Here is a 22509-nt window from a genome sequence, read left to right as displayed (position 1 = left end):
TATTTGGCACAGATGATTTTAAGTCAACCATCATTATGATAAATTTTTTTTATTAGCTTTACCAGAAAAACTTGTATTACAGGCAATTTCTGATGCATAATTTTATTAGAGCCAGAGATGATCATTTCTTCTAGAAAAACAAACCTCTGAGGTCAGAATGAAAAACAAAAAACAGATTTAATTTTACAATCTATCTTTATCAAGCCATCCAAAGCACATGTATGCAAGTACATGTGCTTTATGTAAGTATTACTTCAACAGTATGTAGTAAATTAGTAGAAAATACACAAGCAAAAAACCTTATAACCTTAATCTTCTAGTCAACCATCAACTTTTCTTAGATTTTTAAAGAGAAGAAAATAAAACTTATTTCAAATAACAGCACCTCAAACACCATACACATTTGTAATGAGGTACACCAGTCAACTTTAAGCCTCATATTTTCCAGGTTTAGCTGTAATATCCCTCACTCATTTCTTAGATTTTTATCAGTCTTCTCTGGGGGTTACTTTATCTTACTGAGCCTAAACAGAGTACAGTATTAAAATACCTTAATGATCTACACTGAAAATATGGCATGAGTGGGTTTCCAACCCTTCAGAGACGACACGAGTGCAAACATCTTGTGAACACAGATAGGTGAGTGCCCCGAGGTATCCCAGAGCTGGGCAGTTTCATACAATCACTTCTTCTCTGAGGCTGAAGTCTGTGGTTTGACTTTTCTAGCAGCTTCCAGAACAGAAGATGGGTTTACTTTATCTCCAAATTCTTTTTCTCGGTGCTCGAGAAGAATGCCCTAAAAGGAAAGGGGAGGGAACATCAATACTCATTCTGAGTCATAAGGTCAGGGGACAGATACTGAGCGGCAGCTACCTGTTAAGGCCTGTCCTCCAGCAGCAGGACACAGAGACCAGAATTGGGCCTGGCACTTCCCTTGAGGAATTTAGTCTTTGGGGGAAGGGAGATCAGGGTACAGCTACATCACAATCTTTGGACTGTACAAGCAGCTTTTTTTGGGAGCAGGAAGTTAGGAGTGATAAAATTTCACTGGGCAATCCAGGAAGGCTTCACAGATGATAAAGCAGGAGAGGTAACCAGGATGTCTACAGGTAGAAGTGACGTAAAAAAGCATTCCCTGGCAGAGGGAACTGAATAAGCCTGAGGGTGTGGACGTGGAGCTCAGATGTCAGCCTTTGGCAGGCGTTGAATGACCATCTGAAAAGGGAGACCCTCTTTTCACATAAGTTTTCCTAAGAAACTGGGAGCCCCTCACCTCTGATACTGTGATGAAAAATGCCCTAAGACACAGGATACCCCAAGTATTGTGAAGTGGTAAGAAAGAGAAAACGTGTTTGTGATCAGAATCAAGAAATCCCTGTTAAAGAGTTCTTTGGCCCATGACATCTGGGAATGCATCTTAAATTAAAAAAATAAATAAATAAACAGCTGTCATTGTGCCATTATTTATAAATACTTTAAAGGAAACAAAAAGTCTCACCACACTGTGGTGAGTACAGGGAAGCTGGTCAGGAAACTGTACTGACTTGCCCAATGAGGCAGAATGCAGACATTAAAAATCCTGAGGAAGAGTATAAATGACATGGGAATATGTTCATAATATACTGTGAAAGGAAAAAAAATCTAGCTTGGTAAGATACTGTGTTTTGAAAACAAAAGGCCTCTCGGCTTAGCTCTGTTCTAACAGGTTGTCCGTGGTGGCTGAGCTTATAGAGAATAGCTCTCCCTATCTTCTACTGCTTCGTTTTCAATTTATTTATGTGGAAAATACATTACTTCATTAAAGTAATTATGCTTTAAAGGTTAATACAAAGAAAATCCCCACTGCATGGCACCTGGCACAGTGGGGCCGCAAACGCTGCTCCAAAGAAACTTGGAAGCCAGTCCCGAAGCTCTGCCAAGGCAGTCAGCCTTCCAGGAGGAAGGAAGAAGGCAGGAGCTCTAGGGAGCACCAACAAAGCCAAACACCACACCTAGCAACACCAGGGCATGCCAGCCAGGCTTGGGGGGCCCGTAAGCACCAACTGAGTCATTCCAGGCAAGAGTAGGCTGGCAGATAAGCCAAGCCCTGCCCTGGAGGCTGAGGGAAGGCAGAGATAGGGAGGGGGAAGGAACCCCAGAGTGCCAGAGTGGGATGAGGCTGAGCAATCCTATAAGCAAGTGGCCTACCCAAGTGCAAGGACATCTGGAAGGGGTCTCTGGGAACCATTCCTAAAGAGCGGCTATGGGTGAGGGAGGGGCACGGTTTCTGGAGCAGGACAGATCTGAGTTTCATTTCCACTTACCAGCTGTGTATTTTTGCCTGTTTTTCATATGTCTAGGCCTACTTCCATACATGTAGATGGGAATAAAAATACCTAACACCCCAGACTGGCTGTGAAGAAGACAAGAGATCGTGTACAGGAGCACTGTGAGAAGGCAGGCCCTCACTGGCAGACACTACCACTATGACATTTTGATAGTTAGCAGAAAGTGAGCAAATAGGTTTATGTTCAATCAGAGACCAATTCATACTAGATTCTAATACAGACCAGTAATAGCAGCTTTACAGGAAGAGATTACAAATAAAGCTTCAAATTCTATTCCCACTAGCTTTTATTCCTCCCAAATTAGGAAGAGTACTCTGTAATCATCAATGTTTGCAGTGAGATCCACCTCTGCAGACAACCCTGTCTTTTCATAGATGAGGCCAAGTGTTCATGTCACGCTAAGGATGTCAGAGAGCAGCCTAGAAGTCAAGAACCCAGTCTCTGGGTCCTCCTGCCAGGTCCTCAAGGCTGCATCTGCTTTACCCCATCCCTGCCCTGCGTCCTCCTGGCTGCTCCTGGCACTGCCCTCCAGCACAGGGGAACCACCATGGCTCCTGGCTGCCCATGGTCTGACAGGGAGTACCCACCCACCTGCCCCCTGGGCCCTCATCTCCCTACACCTTCCCCTAGGCCCAAGTTACCCTGGATGCTCATAGCCAGGGCCCAAGACAGCCCGTGCAATGAGAATTCTGTTACCCCTCCAGGGACAGCTCTGACACCAGGACCCACACAGTGAAAAGATCGGTCTCCCCACATCTCCTTGCTCCTTTCCCTAACTTGGCCTGTTTTAAATCCTTCTTTCCCCTTCACTTTTCTTTACTGTCCATCTTTGATGACCTGGGAACACTGCAAAGAAGTACATTTTTGACAGAAAAAAAACACATTTTTGTTCAAGTACAGAAAACAGAACTTGACATCAGAACACCTGGGTTCAGGCCCCAGCAGGGCCACTGATGAGCTGTGCTCCTGGGTGCAGCACTCACCTTGCCTGCAAAACTGTAACAACCTCATGACGCTACTATGAAGAATGAGAAGATGTGTGATGAATGACAATTTCTCTCCCTTTCCCTCCCTCATGTTCCCTCGCTTTCTGGAAGGAAGACTGGGAGACTGAGTAGGGAAAGTCACCACCCCATCAGGGTCTCATGCTCACAGACACCAACAACTACAGGCTCACATGTGAACACTAGGAATTTACCTGCTTTCCTGATCCCAGTACAAAAACTCCCCCGAGGATGAAGCCTTCGCCTTCTAGGTTCCCAGAGAAGCCTCCATTCCAGGCCCGGAAGAAGTTGTTCCAGACACCCAGCCGGACAAATCCCATGAACATCATCTTCCGCTTTTGCGGGCCGTAGAACATTTTCTGTAGCAGCGAGGAGGACAGACCCCATGAGCAGGCTGTGTGCCTGCCTTCCCCAGGAAGGAAAGGTTCCCAGCAGGGCACTGATTTTCAGACAAAGACTCAAAGCCTGCTGGTCCGTGTCCTGCCCACAACACACAAGCAGCCCCACCCAGGGGCACTCTCAACTGCCCGAGGAAACAGCTGCCGACCTGGAGGCAGGCCTGACCCAGCCAGCCTTCGGCTCTGACTCTAACCTACTGCTAGAGACATACAGGGTTCTTGTTCCTGACAGGATGATTACAGTCCTATATTCTGCAGAGGTGAGAGCAGAGGGGAAAGAAATACAACTGCAGTAAATTAAGGGGCAGGGGCTTGTGCTGGGCCCCCACCTGCGTGGTGGGGAAAACCCAATGTAGTTTCAGCTACTTCCTAGACTCTCATTCCCAAGTGACAATTCAGGAAGGGCTCAATTAATACTTGACAGGACAGCTTTTCAGTGTCCAATCAAGCTAAGCTCAGAGGGCTGGGAAGGCCACTGCAAGTTCAGGGCAGTTGAAGGGGTACCCAGCCCAGCCTCCAACTCCAGGACAGACTCACCCTAGGGTACCAAACTCTCTGCACCTAAGCACAATCTCCACCAGTCTGTGTCTGACAGGCTCACAGCACATGTACCTTTTCATCCAGGAAGATTTTTCCCTTGAAATAAGGCTGGAAGTCCTCCACTTCAGTTTTGATCTGCTCCTTCACCACTGCGTAGAGAGGGATACCCAGTTCATCCAACTTGGGCTTCAGGGAGGACAGTTCTGCAGCTTCCTGCAGAAAACAGGGAAGGTCAGGGGCATATACATCTGTGGATCTGTGGCCAACCAACACCCCGTGTCCCACAGGCTCAGTGCATGGCTGGCACTGAGTGTAGAGAACAAAAAAACAAAATGCCAGAAACAATTAAGGCTTGTGTAGCCCAGCCTAACACTGTGCCAGCTGGGTACTAGGCCTCAGTATAGGGTGTCAGGTCCCATCCTCAGCACAGGCTTCTTCTGTTCTCCTTGGTGGGAAGCAGACATTGGGACCCTGTTATGGCTGTCCTAAGCACTGCCCAGGGAGCATCCACTAACTAAGAGATTGTACCAAACATGGTGCTCTACTCCTAGCTATGATGCTTCTCTCCTAACTCTTCTACCAGGGGTATCCAACCTTTTGGCATCTCTGGGCCACAAGGAAGAAGAAGAGTTGCCTTGGGCCAAATATTAAATACAGAAACACTAATGAAAATTGATGAGCAAAAAAAAGGTTTTAAGTAAATTTACGACTTTGTGGTGGGCCATGGATTGGACACCCCTATAACTGCAGCCCCTTCCCTGCAGAGGCCAGGAAAGCACGCAGGCCTATGGGACGACCTCCATGCAGGCCATGGGGAGAGCTGCCCCCATACCTTTGCTCGGCTAGCTTCCCCTCACTGCAATAACCCTCTTTCTCCAGCTCAAACCCCACCCTCCAGGAAAGGATCTCTATTCTAAACTGTTATTCATGGCCAGTCCAGCCTGGAGCAAAGACCTGATTCTCTGTGCATATCCAATCTTTCCTGCTTGGTAACTTTCTGTACTGAGTCTGTGTGTTATCACTGCTGAACATTGTGTCCTAAGTTCCTAAGTGTGTCTCCTAGTTAGAAACTATGTCTCCCATTTCTTGTATCCCTCAGTGCCAGCCTCACGGCTGAATATACAGAAGGCACTAGACACCGGGGGGAAGATCTGAAGGTGAAGGTAGACAATGAGAAGAAAGCAGATGAGCTGAGAAGTACAGACATCCTGGGCACTCATGAACTGCACACTGGATGACTAAATGAAACTGCCTGTGCATGGTAAGGCTTCGAAGTTAAGAACAAATTCCTTCTTTACATTTGGTGTTGGAATAAAGAAATAGCAAGAAATTCTTTCAAATGCAGTCCACTTGCCTCCAATACACACACATTGTTTGTTGTATAGTGGCAACTACGTTAGTTTTTATTTATTTTCTAGAACAGAACAAAAAGGGATGGCTAACAAAGCAGGATTCATCACAATGCTTTCATCAAGAGCTTTCGTGAGTGGCAAGTTTGGCCCTAGAGCAGAGAGGACCACAGGCTTGATATGGTCAAAGACCACCTGTGTGTGAAATGAAAGTTTAACTCAGTTTTCCTGGGCTCTTTACTCTGAGTGTTCACTGGACAAAGCCATGAGGAGGACAATCACATGCGTCCTCCACAGGCCACTCAAAATAGCTCAGACTACCATCTGACCATGCTCTTAGAAACATAGGTTTCTGCAAAAGGCTCTGCCAGGGCAGAGACCAGAGCACAGGAAATAAGTTGTAACTACATGCAGCAGTTGCTCTTGGAACCTTTTGGGTTTAACTGCTCTTGAGAAATCAAGTCACAACAGGCCTCCACGTTGGTATTCAGAGGTATCGCAGAGGTGGAATCAAAAGCTCTGACCTTCAGCTGTGGCAGGCAGAATAACAAACACCCTCTGAGGAGGTCCATATCCTGATTCCCAGAAACCTATGAATATGTGTCATTACAAGGCCAGGGGGAGTTAAGGCAGCAGATGAAATTTAGATTGCCAGTCTGCTGATCTTAAAGGAGATTATCCTGCATTATCTAGGTGGTTCCTGTGTGGAATCACAAGTCCTTAAATGTGGAAGAGGAAAGTGCAAAGTCGTGTCATGCCCTGCAATGTGAGAAAGACTTGACCAGCCATTGCTGGCTTTACTCATGGAGGAAGGGGCTGCAAGCCAAGGCCTGCACACACCCCTAAAGCTGGAAGAAGCAAGGAAACCGTTTGTCTCCTACACCCTCCAGGAGAAATCCTCAATGAGACCCATTTTCGAATTCTGACCTGTAGAACTGTAAGATAATAAATGTGTATTGTTTAAAGCCACTGAGTTTGTGATAATTTGTGACAGCAGCAACAGGAAGTTAATAACCTCCCACAGCAGTATGACTTTGCTATAACCTTTGCACCTCAGTTTCCTCCTCTATAAAACGTGACTAACAACAAACTCTATTTTCCAGGAGTATGGTGAGGAATAAATGAAGTAGCGGTCATGACAGTGCCCTGAATGTAAGGTACAGCAGGGCATCATGTCACTAAGTAGCTTCTTTGCCAGCCCAACCACACAAGCTGGGGAGAGATCTGCAAGGCTGAAAGAAATTCTTCAGGGTCAGGAAGGACAACAAGAGGGATACGGATGAAAACTTGCATGGGGCCAAGGCCACTACTTGAGAAGCACAGTTGTCTCAAGAGAGGTGTCATTCCCAGTTCTCCCCCAGGCTGGCCAGTGATCTCAGAACCTGGATCCTCTGCCACCGACTAACTTGTGTGACCAAACCATTCTGGCCCTCAGTTTACCTATCTGTAAAGTGACAAGGCTGGATCTTGCCTTCCCCTGACAACTTCCTCACTTATTGAGCAGACAACGATGGCTTCCCTCTGAGGGGCCAACCTGGAGACTGCCCAGTCAGTGGGCCCCAACTTTCACCAAACTCTCATGACAACTACACCCACACTATCAGCATGACTGAAATCTCCCCGAGCTACAGATTCAATACCAGGAGCACAGTGAGGCAATGGAGCTCCCCCACAGAAATATGTAGCTCTCAGCTGTCCACCAGCAACTGTAGGGGCTCCCTAAGGAGAAGGAGACAGGCAGGTCTGTTCTACAAGTGTGACCTTGTGGTCCTCCATGTGCTGCAGCCACTCTGCAGGTAGGGGCTGGCCATGCCTGTACCAGTAACAACCTAGACACCTCCTTTCAATGAGCAAATCCCTGTGCTAAGCATTAGGAACACACAATGGGACCCGGTCCCCATCCTTGATTCAAGAGGAAGACAGTCCAGGACACAAATGTTACAAAAGTGCACGGGTTTCAGAGTAACAAAGGAGAGTGAAGTGTGTTGCTAACCCCAGGATACGGTGAGTGACTAAGTGAACAGAAACAAAGTCAAAGAAATACTTAAAAGCAAATACCAAAAAAATGGACTAGTGCTGATCAAAGGCTAACACGGGCCTACAGGTCCTTGATCCAGGCTGGGAATGCGCTGGCCCCCCACTTGCTAGGACCATTTTCTCCAACCAGTTCTTCAAAGGTACTCACCTCTCGACAGAGAAAACAGCCTGGCCTCCGCACAGCCATAATCACAGCTCCATTCTTTTCCCAGAGCTCCTTTGCTTTGAAAGTCCTTGGTTCTGGGGAGAAAAAAAGGACATTCAGTATCACCTCCGCCCATCCCTGCCCTGCCCTGCCCCACCCCACCCTGACTGCTCAGCAGTTCATAGATGGTACCAGGCCTACCAGAGGACCTGGACAGGCATTTCACATGTGGAAAAAGCAAACGGGAAACAGAGACAGGAAATAGTCACCCTCTGAGGAAAATCAATATAGTGTGAGGATCCTATTATATACCCAGAATGCCTCTCCTCCATAAAAATCTATTTGCAAACTTGAATATCCCAAATTAAAACATTTCTGGAAAAATGTACCTAAGAAAACCCCAACTCTTAAAAAAGTACTCAAAGGGATTAAATCAACAGAAAAAAAACAAAACAAAAAACTTACCCTAAGTATGTAAACTACAGCATTATCCACAGGGGAGGGGAGAAGACACCTAATGAGGAAATGTTTGGGTAACACTGCAGTTGCAGTCAAGCCGGGTTCCCTGGTTCCCGGGGCAGAGTGACTCTGCATCTCGCTGTGTGACCTTGGACATGGTGTGTCTCCCCCCTGAACCTCAGTTTCTTCATTTGTAAATGCAGATGTTTAGCACTGGGCTGCAGGGAGTATTAACAGATGGATATGTAAGTGCTCACTACAGTGTCTGATAACAGAGTTAGTGAGGAGTCATTAAGTATGAAACCTTATTATTTTAACATTTTTCAGAGGGTTCCACGTCCCTGAGGGATATTATATTAAAAATGGGGTGTGGGGGCAGGGAGTGAGACTGGGAATCCCTGGGTTACACAAAGCACAACAGTTGTCTCTACAGGACTTCTTAGCCCCTTAGAAAGGTGACCTACATCACAAATCAGTCACAGTCCCTGCCTTCTGTTGACAAACTTCCTCATTTACTGAACAGATGACAACAGCCTCCGTTTGAGGGGCCAACCTAGAGACCTCCCAGGCAGTGAGCCCAAGTTTCACCCAACTCACATGCCAACTATACTCACACTATCAGCATAAAAGAAATCCCCCCAAGCCACAGATCCAGTGCCAAGAGCAGTGAAGCAATGGAGCTCCCAATGGAGCCACAGAAATGCATGGCTCTCAGCTGTCCTCTAGGGACTCCAAGGGGCTCCCCAAGAAGAGGGAGACAGGCAGGTCCATTCTAAAAGTGCGACTGTGGTCCCCCCATGTGCTTCAGCCCCACTCACCACATGTGGGGGCTGGCCATGCCTGTACCAGTAACAACTCAGAAACCTCCTTTCAACGAGCAAATCCCTGTGCTGAGCACCAGGAACACAGAATTGGACACACAGTGTTTCTCAAACTTATTTGACTTGGGAGCTCCTATTTTCTGAAGATCTAGAAGCCCAAATTCTTTAGAACATACTCTGGAATGATTGGTTTAGTAAGCAGTGGTACAATATTACTAAATGTTATGGAGCAATTATCATTATAGTTAGAGAAACAGAAAATGAAAAATTATTTTAGTAAGAAAAAGCTAAACTGTAAAATATCACATACACTCAGATCACAAATATATAATAATATGCAAAAGAGGCGCAAAAATAAAAATGATTATTGTTAGGGTAATGGAATTATCAGTCATTTAAAAAGTATTATTATATTTTCCTAATGTTGTTATATTACTTTTTCAATTAAAAAAGGTTATTTTACAAAGAAAAAAATTAAGTAAGCCTGCATCCCAGTGCCCCAGAAAAGTACTGAGACCAGAGGGGCCACTGCTTACCCTTCTCCAGTGTTTTCAGTTCTATTTCTTCCAGATACTCCAGGGTTGCTTGCTGCGGCTTAGACAGAAATATGTCCGTGTTGGCCAGCAACAGTGCCAGGGCGGCAGCCCCCAGGGCCCCTGCACCAATCGACCACATCCCCATGGTGAAGAAACTTGGATCCTGGAGGAAAGACATTTCTGGAGATTGAGAGGAAGGAAGACGACGTTACTGTTCTCACAAGACAGCTGGAATCTGACCTCCCAAAGTGCAAGGCTCCAGTTGGGCAGCCACCAGGAGACCAGAGGCAAGGGGAGTGGGAGCAGTAGAGATGGGACTGGAGGAGGGCTGCTGAGCACCTTTCACTACAAGGAGGCTCCTGCCTCCAGGAGCTCACCAGTGAGTCAAGAGTGATGACAGAGAGATTACAGCCCTCTTAGGTGCTTCTCTTCCTCTTCTCTTGCCCATGCCCAAGGCTGCAGCCCCCCAGCTCTGTGGTGCTCATCTGGGTCAGGGTGGGAATGACCAAATGAAAACAGCATTTAAGGAGAATTTGGCATCTCTGTATATTAGGGAAGGGGGAGAAAAGGGAGGGCCAGTGTGTGTGTTGGGGGAAGGTATGCTGCTATGCTATCTCTGATGTGAGGGACTCAAGCTGGAAGAGGTTTCTTATAACCTCACTACTCAAAATGTGGTCTCACGGACTGGCAGCATTGGCGGCATGTAGAAACGCAGAAATCTCAAGCCGTATCTCAGAACTAAGGAATCATAAACTGTATTTTAATCAGATCTGGCAAGTGATTCACATGCACATTAACATCTGAGAAGCACTGTCTTGGGGCAAAGAATTCAGGACTTTTGTGTTTGGTTGGCCCCAAGGGCAGGCTGGCCTTGGAAAGCAGGGCCCTTAAGGCCCTGACTTCTGTTGACTCAGCTCACTGTGGGAGTGCAGGGATGGTGACAGCCAAAGACAGGAACACAGCTCTGCAACTATGCTTGGAACGCCCTACCCCATTTGTCTATTCTTAAGACCCAGGCACCTCTTCAAGAAGTCTTCCTGGATGCTCTGCCTATCCCCACTCCCAGCCCAAAGGTGTTTATTCACCCCGACCTTGGTACTGTGCCTGTATCTGTCTAATGTGCTCCACACAAGATTTGGACCTATCTGCCAGTTTTCTCTTCTTTGACTCTGCTCCTCAGTTTATCCCTGAACCTCCTGTGCCTAGCACAGTGCTTGTCTGGTATACAGCGGGCTCTCTATAAATGTGTGCTGAACTTAATTCAGTACCACTGAATGAGGAAGATGACGACTTGTGGAAGAACAAAGTCCTGGGGCCAAGCAGGAAAGAGCCTCCCATGGGCAGGCTTCCAACTCTTTTACGTAGCAAAGTTACACATAATTGGATTACAGTGCACAAAACAATTAGGAGGAAAACCACAGCTCTCACCTGCTTGCTGTAAACAAGACATCCCCCAGTGTCTGGAACAACTGCTATACCTTTATGCACTTCCAAAACATCCCTGGATTTCTGACATGTGTGTATGATTCAGGAGCACATGGCACAGTCTCTGATTACAGACCTGATAACATTTCCACATCAGTACTCAAAGGCCAGCTGACATCTATCCTACAAAAGGAATTGCTTCAACTCCTGAAACACATCAGTGCACTTCAGGAAGTCTAGTGACCCTAAAAGTCAGCTCCACAGCCTTCCAACACACCACAGCTATTCTTAGAGGCAAACAAGCTCCATAAACAAGCATTCAGCCTGTTTGCTCAAGAGTACAAGGGAATCAGACTCAACCAGACTCAATATTTATTTCCAAATATTTCCAACACAGATCTAATAAATGGCAATTTAGTCAAATATAAAACTAAATGATATATAATCCTCAGGAGATACAAGCCTAGTACAAGGATAATAGGAATTCAAGAGGAAAGGTAAGGCACCTTGGGAAAGGTACGAACATGGAGCTATGGCAGTGCAGGGCTGAGAGCTGTTACATCTGCTCTGGGCAGCCATAGAAGCACCCAGAAGGAAGTGTCTTTGGAGCTGAAGTAGGACCCAGAGTGTAGGATGCAAGAATTGTGTCAGGCCCAGCTGAATAAACCTGGGAAGCAGCAGGCTGGATGGGTGTGGATGTCAGTGCTGAAGGCACTCTGAAAATGCAAAGTTCTTGTCCCACAGGCCCTACCTCAAGTTCAAGAGGTAAAGTATAAGACATGGGCTCCAAAGCCACTAGGGGCACTGTTGAGCACCCCACCTCCACCTCTGGCTGTGATCCAGAAAGTGTGAGCGGGGTGTGGACCTCATCCTCAAGCTGACCTTGGCCTGCACCACCTGGGAAACCTCTGGGCCAACACACCCCATGGACAGCTACAGACCATGTTGGAGCACCACCACCCTGCCCCTGCTCAGCTGATCCTCCATGCAGGGCAGAGGTTGGTGGTCAGGGGTCACAGCCAGTCCTTGCAGCTGACTGGCCTGGGTAAATCCCTCCCATTGATCTGCCAACAGCAATCAAGGCTCAGCTACAAGGGGAGGCTGTACTTAGCCCACATGAAGGGTGTAGCTTGGGTGATGGGGAGGCTGTGCCACTGGACCCTATAGGACACCTACTATATTAAGTCATGCTAACCAGACATGGAGACAAAGAAGCTCTACCAAATACACAGAAACAAACACAGGGAGGCTGCCAAAATGACATGACAAAGAAACATGGCCTAATTGAAAGAACAGGTCAAAACTCCAGAAAAAGAGCTAAACGAGGTGGAGATGAGCAATCAGATGCACAGTTGAAAACACTGTTTTATAAGGATGCTCAAGAAACTCAGTGAGCTCCTCAGCAGCATAAAAAAAGTCCCAGTCAGAAACAAAGGATACACTAACTGAAGAACAATTTGCAGGGAAACAACAGTAGAGTGCATGAAGCTGAGAATCAAATCAATGATTTGGAACATATGGAAGCAAAAAACAACCACACAGAACAAGAAGTAAAAAGAATCCAAAAAAAATGAGGACGGTATAAACAGCCTCTGGGACAACTTTAAGAGGTCCAACATTCATTCACTTCATAGGGCTGCCAGAAGGAGAAGAGAAAGAGCAATAAATTGGAAATCTATATGAAAAAACAGTGAAAGAAAACTTCCCTAATTTGGTGGAGGAGATAGACATGCAAGTCCAGGGAGTGCAGAGAGTCCCAATTATGATGGATGCAAGGAGGCCCACTCCAAGACACATCATTATTAAAAGGCCAAAGGTTAAAGCTAAAGAGAGACTCTTAAAAGCAAGAGAAAAGAAGTTAGTTACGGGAAGGTTGCCACATGGGAGTGGGAAGGGGAGAATGGGTGAAGAGGCGAGGGGATTAAGAAGTACAAATAGGTAGTTACAGAATAGCCATTGAGATATAAAGAAGTACAGGAAAAGGAGTAGCCAAAGAACCTATATGCATCACCTGTGGACATGAACAATGGTGGAGGATTGCCTGAGGGAGTGGGTGGTGCTGGGGGGAGGGAGGCCAAGTGGAAAAATCACGACAACTGTAATAGCATAATCAATAAAATATAATTTGAAAAAATAAAGAGGATGAGAGGAAGGACTCTTAATATCTAATAGAACAATGAATTTCACACGGGTCTCTAAGGCTACTAACAAGAAATACAGCAAGGCCAGCAGTAACTTAGTGTCACTCAACATGCACGGCCTAATTTCATTCACTGAACAGTCTTATGATGCAGAGATTATTCTATTTTGTAGCTGACAACACTGAAGTTCAGAGACATTCAATACCTTCCCCAGTGTGGCTACCTGGAGCCCGACTACCAGGACTCCAAAGCTTGTGGTCTTTCTACTGTCATACTTTGCCTCTCCCCACATTCATTTGTGGGTCTCTGGAGGTCAAGGGGTACCATCCCCTTTATCTTAAAGAGAATTTTAAAAGATCAACTCATTTTTTCTGTCATTAAATAGTCAAACCATGTTTACTCTAAAGGAAATTTACCATATGACAGATGTCCCTTCTCTTCCCTCCCTTTCGGCCCCTTCACTTAAGGAAAAATAGCAAGGTTATTTACAGACCAGTTGTCCCCCACCTGACACAGCCACAGCATTCAGTTCTCCACTGTGGGACTTATCTGCTCTGTCCTCTCCCACACAAGAAGGTGACGTGTGATAAGACCCCAAACTAACAACAGCTGTGGCAGCTCAGACTGGCAGCTCTGGTTGGGAAGAGCATGGTGCTGGGGGAGGAGACCCAGCTAGGATCCCTAGGTCAAGCTGGATTGCTTCCACCACCACAGCTCTCTCACCCCTCCCCATCTTCCTCAACTCCGAAATGATGGAATTGGACAAGGTGAATGCTAAGGCTCCCCAGTGACAATCCTGTGACTCTGATAAACAGCTCACTCTGGAGCCTGCACATTCTTGGTTCTTCATCATAACTCTACCCTCTCCTCCCCATTTTAATTTACAGAGTATTTCTTCCCTGCAGCCCAGAGCTTCACAGGTATCTTCCCTTCCTGCAACATGGTCCCTCATCCCCAACCTTGGGCAATTCAAACCTGGGAACAAACCACTCACCTTTCAAAGCGTCCACACTCCTGCTTCTGCTAAGAGAGCTAACCCAGTGAGCAGGCAGGAATAAGGATCAGGCAGCGAGGGAGGGGCTGAGGGCGGAGCTCTAGAGTCCTGCCTATGGCGTAAAGCTCACTCACTTTATGGGCAGGACCAGGTCACCCAGCAACCCTGGGGCTCCTGCAGCTGCCAATAGTCAATTTCCAGAAAAATATCAAAATGGAAAGCTGCCAAGGCCCCCAGCCCTTCAAAAACTTGAGCAAAGTTTGAGTCATCTGCAGTCATGCAAATGGTAACATTTGTCAAGTGCCAACAGACTCCCTCTCTGCTATCCGGTGTGGTCTAATGAAGTGAAGCCCTTTAGCCCATGTGTCACAATAACTAAAATCAAAGCCACTCTTTCTCTGTGGCTGCTTGTGCAGCCTGTACCTTGCCCCATTCTTCACCCATACCCAGGAAGTCAGCCGGTACTACTGAGGTCCTTCATCTGCTATCTCTTCTTTACTTCATTCGCCTTCCCTTCTTTTTCTGCCACTTAAGTGGCTCCTTTCAACCCACACTCCCTTCCTGGGCAACTTCCCCAAGTTCCAGCACTTCATTTACCACCTTGGAATTGACTTCCAGGTTCTATTGCTGTTCCTGACTCAGTTTCCACTTGTGTATTCTGTAGGATATCTCTGTTGCATTATGTCCATAAGTGACCTCCACTAAAGTCAGTTTCTCTTCCGGAGTTCCCTATCTCAGTGAATGACACAACATTTAGCCAACTGCTCAAGCCAGAAATGGAGAGTCACTTACTTCTTTCACCCTTGCAGCCCACATCCAATCAGTGAGGAAAATGTGTTTGCCACTCATCCTCTTCTTAACCTCACTGCTGCTGTCCATGCCCAGGTTGTACCTGGCCCATTTCAGTACTACACAGCTGAGCTTGGGTTAGCTCTAGTCAGGTCCTCTACAACTAGTTCTAGCCAGAGTGACTGAACACACTGACCTGATCGCCTCTTTCCCTTGCTTTTGGACCCCCACCATGAACTCCTCAGTGTGTCGATGGAGCCCTTCAGAGCTTAACTTCAGCCCATCATTCAGCCTCATCCCTGTCACCTTCAGAGCCTTGTCAGATCACTCAATGTACAAGGACTAGAACAGGTTTTGTTAGGCTCCACACTGTTGCACCTGTTGTTTCCTTTACCCAGAACATGCTCCCCATCCATGCCAACTAGGTAAAGGCCCAGAGCAAGTCACACTTTCTCTCCAAAGCCTTTCTGGAAAGCCCGAACAACTGACTGCTTCCTCATCTCTCATTATATAGTGTGCATACGTATGCAAACACACATATATCTTTGCACACTGCATAAGCAAATGGACTTAATGTATTTGAGTTCTTTACATGTCTGTCTATGCAATATGTTGGACCAATATGAGGGCAGGGGCCACTGTCTTATTCATTTCTGCATCTCCAGCACTTAACAGAAGTCCTGATAATTAGCAGGCATTAAATATCTAATGACATGATTTAAATTTTACTCTTTAAACTTCACAGTGAGGCAGAGTTGCAACTAATTTGTAGAAACCAAATTTCAGTGTTGGCATGACCTTGAAGAAAATACTCAAGCCTGGGGTTTAGGTAAATTATTTTTTTTAAAGATTTTGTTTATTTTTAGAGAAAGGGGAAGGGAGGAAGAAAGACAGGGAGAGAAACATTGATGTGTAGTTGCCTCTCACATGCCCCCCACCAGGAACCTGGCCCACAATCCAGGCATGTGCTTTGACAGGGAATCACTAACAGGCGACCCTTTGGTTCGCGGGCTGGCAATCAATCCACTGAGCCACACTAGCCAGGGAGGGTTTAGGTAACTTTAGGTTGGGTCCTAGCTCAACTGCTCACTGGAAGGGCAATCCAACACAGGCTCTAAAGGTACTCTGGGCCTGGGTCTCTCATCTGTACACGCAGAGGAAGGACCTAGGAAACCTATGAGGTTATCTCAGTTCTGACATCCAAAGACACTAAAGTACCACATGACTGCAACTCCGGGAATCTGACATCCAGAAAGCTGTGGGAACACCTGCTACTACTACTCTCTTGCTGGACGTGCATTCTCACTCCCTGCTTCCCCAGGCCTAACTCCTGCCTATTCAAGAGACCGTCTATGCACAGGAACTGAAAAAGTCTTAATAAAACAAAGTATCAAAAAATATAATTGGAGGGGTTTCCGGTCAAGATGTCGATGTAGGCAGACATAGCTTGCCTCTTCACACAAACACATCAAAATTACAACGAAAATATAGAACCACCATCACTCAGGAACATCAGAAATTGAGTTGAATGGAAGTCTGACAACTACAGAATTGAAGAAACCACATCCATCCAGACTGGTAGGAGGGGTGCAGGCATGGACACCGATGTGGAACAGGCTGGCCCCAGACCAACGTGGATAAAAACTCAGGAAGGGTGCCCTGGCTAGTGTGGCTCAGTGGATTGAGCCCTGGCCTGCGACCAAAGGGTCACCTGTTCCCTGTCGAACTGTCGTACTAGGGAGTAGGGGATGCCCAAAGCAACCACACACTGATGTATCTCTCCCTTTCTTTCTCCCTCCCTCACCCTCTCTCTAAAAATAAATAAGTAAAATGTTTAAAAAAAAATTCAGGAGGGATATCTGGGGAGCGAGGAGTCCCAGACCCACACTAGGCTCCCAGCCCATTCCAATGTCAGGAAGATAAGTCCCCACGACTTCTGACTGTGAAAGCCAGTAGGGATTGAGCTGGTGGAGGAGGCTGCTGGAGCCCTAAGCAGTTCCTCCCGGGGAACCCAAACACAGTCTCACCTACTCAGACTCACTTCCTCTGAGCTCCAGCACTGGGGTGACAGCTTGAAGGGCATCAGAGAGAGACTGAAGCGTGGCATCGAGGTGAGCAGAGGCCATTATCCTTTTGCTGAGCTCAAAGCCAGTAGGCTGGTGCCATAACTGAGACTCCATCAACCTGGCTAATACTGTGACCCACCTTGGAGATCCATAGAGACTCTACCTCACCCAGCTTAAGGGCTCACCCAAGCTGTTTCTCCATAAGAATGGCTGGTCTTGGCTCCTAAATCCTATCAAACAAGCAACAGCTGGCTTCAGTGAGGCCAAGTAGCAGCCAGATTAGAGTCACAGCTTGGCTTCACCTGGGAATCTCCAAGCCCAGCACAAGGAGCAGCCATCTTAGATGGCTTTACAGCTCAGGCAGGGTGCCCCAGGAAAAACACAGGTGGGGGCTGACCTTGGCCTGCACCACCTGGGAAACCTCTGGGCCAACACACCTCATGGACAACTATAGACCATGTTGGAGCACCACCACCCTGCCCCTGCTCAGCTGATCCTCCATGGAGGGCAGAGGTTGGTGGTCAGCGGTCACAGCCAGTCATTGCAGCTGACCGGCCTGGGTAAATCCCTCCCATTGATCTGCCAACAGCAATCAAGGCTCAGCTACAAGGGGAGGCTGTACTCAGCCCACATGAAGGGTGTAGCTTGGGTGATGGGGAGGCTGTGCCACTGAACCCTATAAGACACCTACTATATTAGGTCATGCTACCCAGACATGGAGACAAAGAAGCTCTACCAAATACACAGAAACAAACACAGGGAGGCTGCCAAAATGACATGACAAAGAAACATGGCCTAATTGAAAGAACAGGTCAAAACTCCAGAAAAAGAGCTAAACGAGGTGGAAATGAGCAATCAGATGCACAGTTGAAAACACTGTTTTATAAGGATGCTCAAGAAACTCAGTGAGCACCTCAGCAGCATAAAAAAGTCCCAGTCAGAAACAAAGGATACACTAACTGAAGAACAATTTGCAGGGAAACAACAGTAGAGTGCATGAAGCTGAGAATCAAATCAATGATTTGGAACATATGGAAGCAAAAAACAACCACACAGAACAAGAAGTAAAAAGAATCCAAAAAAATGAGGACGGTATAAACAGCCTCTGGGACAACTTTAAGAGGTCCAACATTCATTCACTTCATAGGGCTGCCAGAAGGAGAAGAGAAAGAGCAATAAATTGGAAATCTATATGAAAAAAACAGTGAAAGAAAACTTCCCTAATTTGGTGGAGGAGATAGACATGCAAGTCCAGGGAGTGCAGAAAGTCCCAATTATGATGGATGCAAGGAGGCCCACTCCAAGACACATCATTATTAAAAGGCCAAAGGTTAAAGCTAAAGAGAGACTCTTAAAAGCAAGAGAAAAGAAGTTAGTTACTGGAAGGTTGCCACATGGGAGCGGGAAGGGGAGAATGGGTGAAGAGGCGAGGGGATTAAGAAGTACAAATAGGTAGTTACAGAACAGCCATTGGGATATAAAGAAGTATAAGAAAAGGAGTAGCCAAAGAACCTATATGCATCACCCGTGGACATGAACAATGGTGGAGGCATCACCTGCTCAGGGAGTAGGGGCCACTAGGTGGAGGAGGGCAAAAGGGAAAATCAGGACAACTGTAATAGCATAATAAAATATAATTAAAACAAAACAAAACACAAAGTACCATCACTGGGTGGATAATTCATGCCTGATACAAGTATAGACAGCATCATATTCTAAACATTGAGGGTACACCTGCCCAGTTCAGCCCCACCCAGGGAATCCTCCCTCCTCAGAATGAGCTGGCTGAGGCACAGTCAGGGTAGAAGGAAGAAAGGGGTGTTGAAGGAAACAGAGGTAACTAAAGGTGCACATGGGCCTCCTTGCCTCAGGCCCTCAGTGAACAAGCCTCGAAAGGATGCCTCATCTCCCTTCTTTGCTCTGCTCTGTCCCCCCTCTCTTCCCCTGAGAGCTCTAGTTCAGTCCCTTCTTCAACTGAGCAAAGAAGGAAACTACGGCATAGAGAAGGGGCTAGCTAGTGCAAGGTCACATGGGGGAGGGCTGGTCCATCACTGTGCTGGGATCCCCAACTCCTAGCCTATGACTGTTTATCCTTCATTGGACACTCCTGCAGAGGCTAGAACAGTGTGGAAGGTCAGGGCTCAGGAAGGCGGGCTGGCCTACAAGTTCTGAAGTCTACTCACTGGCCTGAAGAAGGCTGAAAGCAACATTGCTCCTGAACAGGGTCTGGGGATCTGGTAGCTAGAGAGAGCACAGCCTTTTCTAAGCCCAATTCTTTGTATAATCCAAAGTCAAATGTTTTCATTAGGGTCACCTTGTTCATTCTCAGCTGAGAAGCCATTGTGCATCTCTCTGACCCACAGTAACAAAGGTCCTCTCAATTCTTAATGATAACAACACAGGCTTGAAAATGCCAGTTATGCAGCCTGGTGACACAGACACCCAGGGCCCCAAGAGCACTAGGGAATATGCTCCCACCCACCCTTGTCCTTAAGTATCATAGAAGTAGCCATTTGCAATGAGCTGCCTAGCTCTGGCCCAGCCTGCCTCTCAGAGGCCAGATTCAGAACTTCCTGAACAGACGCTGACATCAGAATAAGAGGACATAAGCTACTGAGAAACTCTGAAACACTGCCGTGGGTGAGGGAGGAATGTGGGGCTAGGAGAGGTCCTTTCCTCTGATCAGTGATCCTGAAGCTACAGAGCCCACCCCCCCCAAATATCTTCCCATCTGCCCCTCTTTTGCACAGCCTTCTGACAAGGGGTAAGAATCAAAGGATTAAATGCATAGATGGTGCTTTGCAAGCTACCTTTCAAAGAGTGACATCACTGTGAGGTATAATTCTTACTACTTTCTAGATTAGTCAACAACTGCCCCTAAAATGTTGTTTGTATACAAAATGAAGGGTTTCTGATGACTGGGAAGTTTCAAGGAGTCAGGGTTCACATTTTGAATCCCAATTGTCAGTCTCCAAGGCTGGGCCACAGCAGGAGCATCCAAGACTATACAGGCTGGCTCTTGGCCAATACTTTTCAAAATAAATCCTAAATAATTATTCACCTTTTTTATTCACCTGCCAAGATCAAAGGAAAATACATTAAAATTAAAAAAATAAACAGTAACTAAACTGAGGTTTAGGTAATTGAGCTGTGGAAAGAGCATGGTGTGGTAAAGAAAAGAGGCTCAGAATCAGATGGGCCTGACCCAGTTCGGCTTTTGGACGCTATGGGTGTGCACCCCCCCAGTCCCTTTCAGGCTGGGTCTTAACCATCTTTCCATCTCCTTCACCTCCCGGTCCCTACAAGAACCTCAAGGATTGGTGCCTTGTTTGGCTTTTCATTCCTAGACTTCAGTCTAGTGTTTTAAAATGTATACTAGGGCTCTTTCCAATTGTGTCAGGAGTTTATAACCTTTTGGGAAGGGAGGCAAACAGGTGCCTATAAGGTTCTGAAAAAGCTAGATACCGTGGTCCCATAAAACACATGACGCTATGCAAGTAGAGGGAAGAGGTCGCCAAGTCCCTCAGGCTACACCCGCTCACCTCCAAGCCGTTCTGCTCGAGAACCCCTGGCAGCCCCGCAGACCCTCCCAGGGCTCGGCCCCCGTGGGACTGACGCGCCAAGGCAAAAGCCCTTTTCTCGGTTCTTTGTCAGGGAAATTCAGGCAGGTCAGTGCCATCTATCTGCCTCGCTCAAAGCCTGCTGGCGGGGTAGACAGACAGGGGCTCCTTGCGAGTCAGAGGCGCCGCTCCCAGCTCTGGGTCTCTGACCCCAAACATGGGGTTTTTCCACTGACCACAGCGCGCAGGGGCGGGCGGACCAGCGCCGCGGAGCCAAGAGCAGGCGTCCTCCTCTGAAAGAAGTTGGGGCCACCTCGGTTCCCGGCAGGTGCGGCCGCGCCCTGCGGGTTCCGAAGGGGCTTCCCCTCTCCGCTGTGGACTCGCCTGACAGGAGGACAAAATTAACCCGCAGCTAATCAATCCGCGCACGGCCGACCCAGCTTTGCCTCAGTTTCCTCACCTGCGCGGAGGCGGAGCCCACCTTCACAGAGGTCACGTGCCTCGCAGAGCCCTGTGTGTTACTCGTCCTGGCTGTGCTTCCCTCCCGCCCGCTTTCTCTTGCACCCGATGCGGGGAGATGGAGCACCAAATTCTCTCCGGCCCCATGGGTACAGGGGTGCACCCGGCGCCTGCGCAGGTTCGCGCCTGCGCCGGAGCCCTGTCGCCCCACGTGACCTGCCCCCCCACCCGCGCGTGGTGGGAGGAGTTCTGGCTCAGTGCCCACCGCAGCTCTTTGGCACTGCTGGTGGCGGTCCAGGAGGTGGTGGTACGGCCCTAAGGGGCCTCCGAGGCCCTAAGGGCCTAAGGATAGTTATAATGGGGTCCCTCGTTCTCAGAGCTCTAGCTTCGTTCAGTCCTTCGCGAGTGGTGACACTAGACTTCTGATTCTTAACTTAGATGCCCTTTTTGGAGCAAAAGGACTCACCTAATTGGATCTGGACACACCTATCCTGTGGCTGAAGACGGTGGTCACCTTTCAGTCCTCAGAGCAGGTTTTTGATGTGTTTTTTTTTGGGGGGGGGGCGGTGTTTATCGGTAAGAGAAATCCTTAGGACCAATGCATTTGATATTTAGGAATGGCTTCAGAATTGCCAGCCTCTGACCCTGTCCCACCTTCTCTTTCATCCAGAAATGCTAGTCAGTAGGCAGACGGTGGTGAGGGGCGGCCTGGAGCACTGGCTCCTGGGATGTTGCCCACTCCTCTCAGATTTTGAGTAACGTGTTCTAGTTTGGCCCCCACTCATTCATCCATTCATTCACTCATTTACTCATATATTGCGTCCACACTGTTTTATAAAAATAGGTCATTGAGAGAACACCTTTTCAGAAATAGGTAGAACTGATTCATAATACAACACTTAAAATGTCACTGGGACAACAGTTTGATCAGTCATAGGGCAGTGTACCATGAAGTGGCAGAGCAGGGCTGACACCTCCACTGGTCACAGGTGGCCATCTGTCTGCAATACCCTCTCCCACTCTTCCCGGGAACCGCCTACTGGTGTACAAGTCCAAAGACTTCCCCCATCTACCTCCCTGAACTCCCACTCAGTCTCCAGGTTCCTTTTAAACTTATGGACCTATAGAGTCTATTCAAGAGTACTCTCCTTAACCAGACTGTGAGATCCTTTGCTTCACATTTGGGACCCCAGGGCCTGGCCCAAGGCCAGCACAGAGACGTACTTGGGAAGTGTGGTGAAACAGAGGTTGTTTGTAGATTAGGGGTGAGAGGGTTAAGCTTGAGTGATCATGCAGGCTTCTTACAGCACCAGGTATTTGATCTGAAGGCCCAAAGGTGTTTGGTATATTGATAATTTGATACAATATGGGCACAGTCATAAGAAGGCAACTTACCCTTTAGACTCAGAGCAACCATTCCCCAAATTTTGGGCACCAGGGACTGATGTGGGGAAGGGGG

At 47.5% G+C, this 22509-nt stretch overlaps 1 protein-coding gene across 4 annotated transcripts; it reads right to left on the bottom strand.

Annotated features, from left to right (window-relative positions):
* Window positions 1-33: 33 nt before the first annotated feature.
* Window positions 34-21244, bottom strand: PRXL2A (peroxiredoxin like 2A). 4 transcript variants are annotated; one of them, XM_024561350.4, is made up of 6 exons: window positions 21052-21244; window positions 9617-9779; window positions 7804-7895; window positions 4342-4482; window positions 3526-3690; window positions 34-796 (listed from the first exon to the last, which is right to left on the bottom strand). In XM_024561350.4, exons 2-6 carry the CDS (start codon window positions 9759-9761, stop codon window positions 683-685), a joined length of 657 nt encoding a protein of 218 aa, XP_024417118.1. In that variant the 5' UTR covers window positions 9762-9779; window positions 21052-21244; the 3' UTR covers window positions 34-682. The 4 variants fall into 4 exon arrangements, with proteins under 4 accessions (XP_024417118.1, XP_024417117.1, XP_045052046.1 ...); XM_024561349.3 differs by having other exon boundaries at window positions 9617-9796; window positions 21052-21190; XM_045196111.2 differs by lacking the exon at window positions 21052-21244 and adding an exon at window positions 14177-14256.
* Between the last annotated feature and the right edge of the window lie 1265 nt (window positions 21245-22509).

This window comes from Desmodus rotundus, chromosome 4, assembly GCF_022682495.2.
Source record: "Desmodus rotundus isolate HL8 chromosome 4, HLdesRot8A.1, whole genome shotgun sequence".
NCBI lineage: Eukaryota > Metazoa > Chordata > Mammalia > Chiroptera > Phyllostomidae > Desmodus > Desmodus rotundus.
The sequence above is the reverse complement of the archived record's forward strand: the minus strand, read 5'-3'. Positions and strand labels throughout refer to the sequence as shown.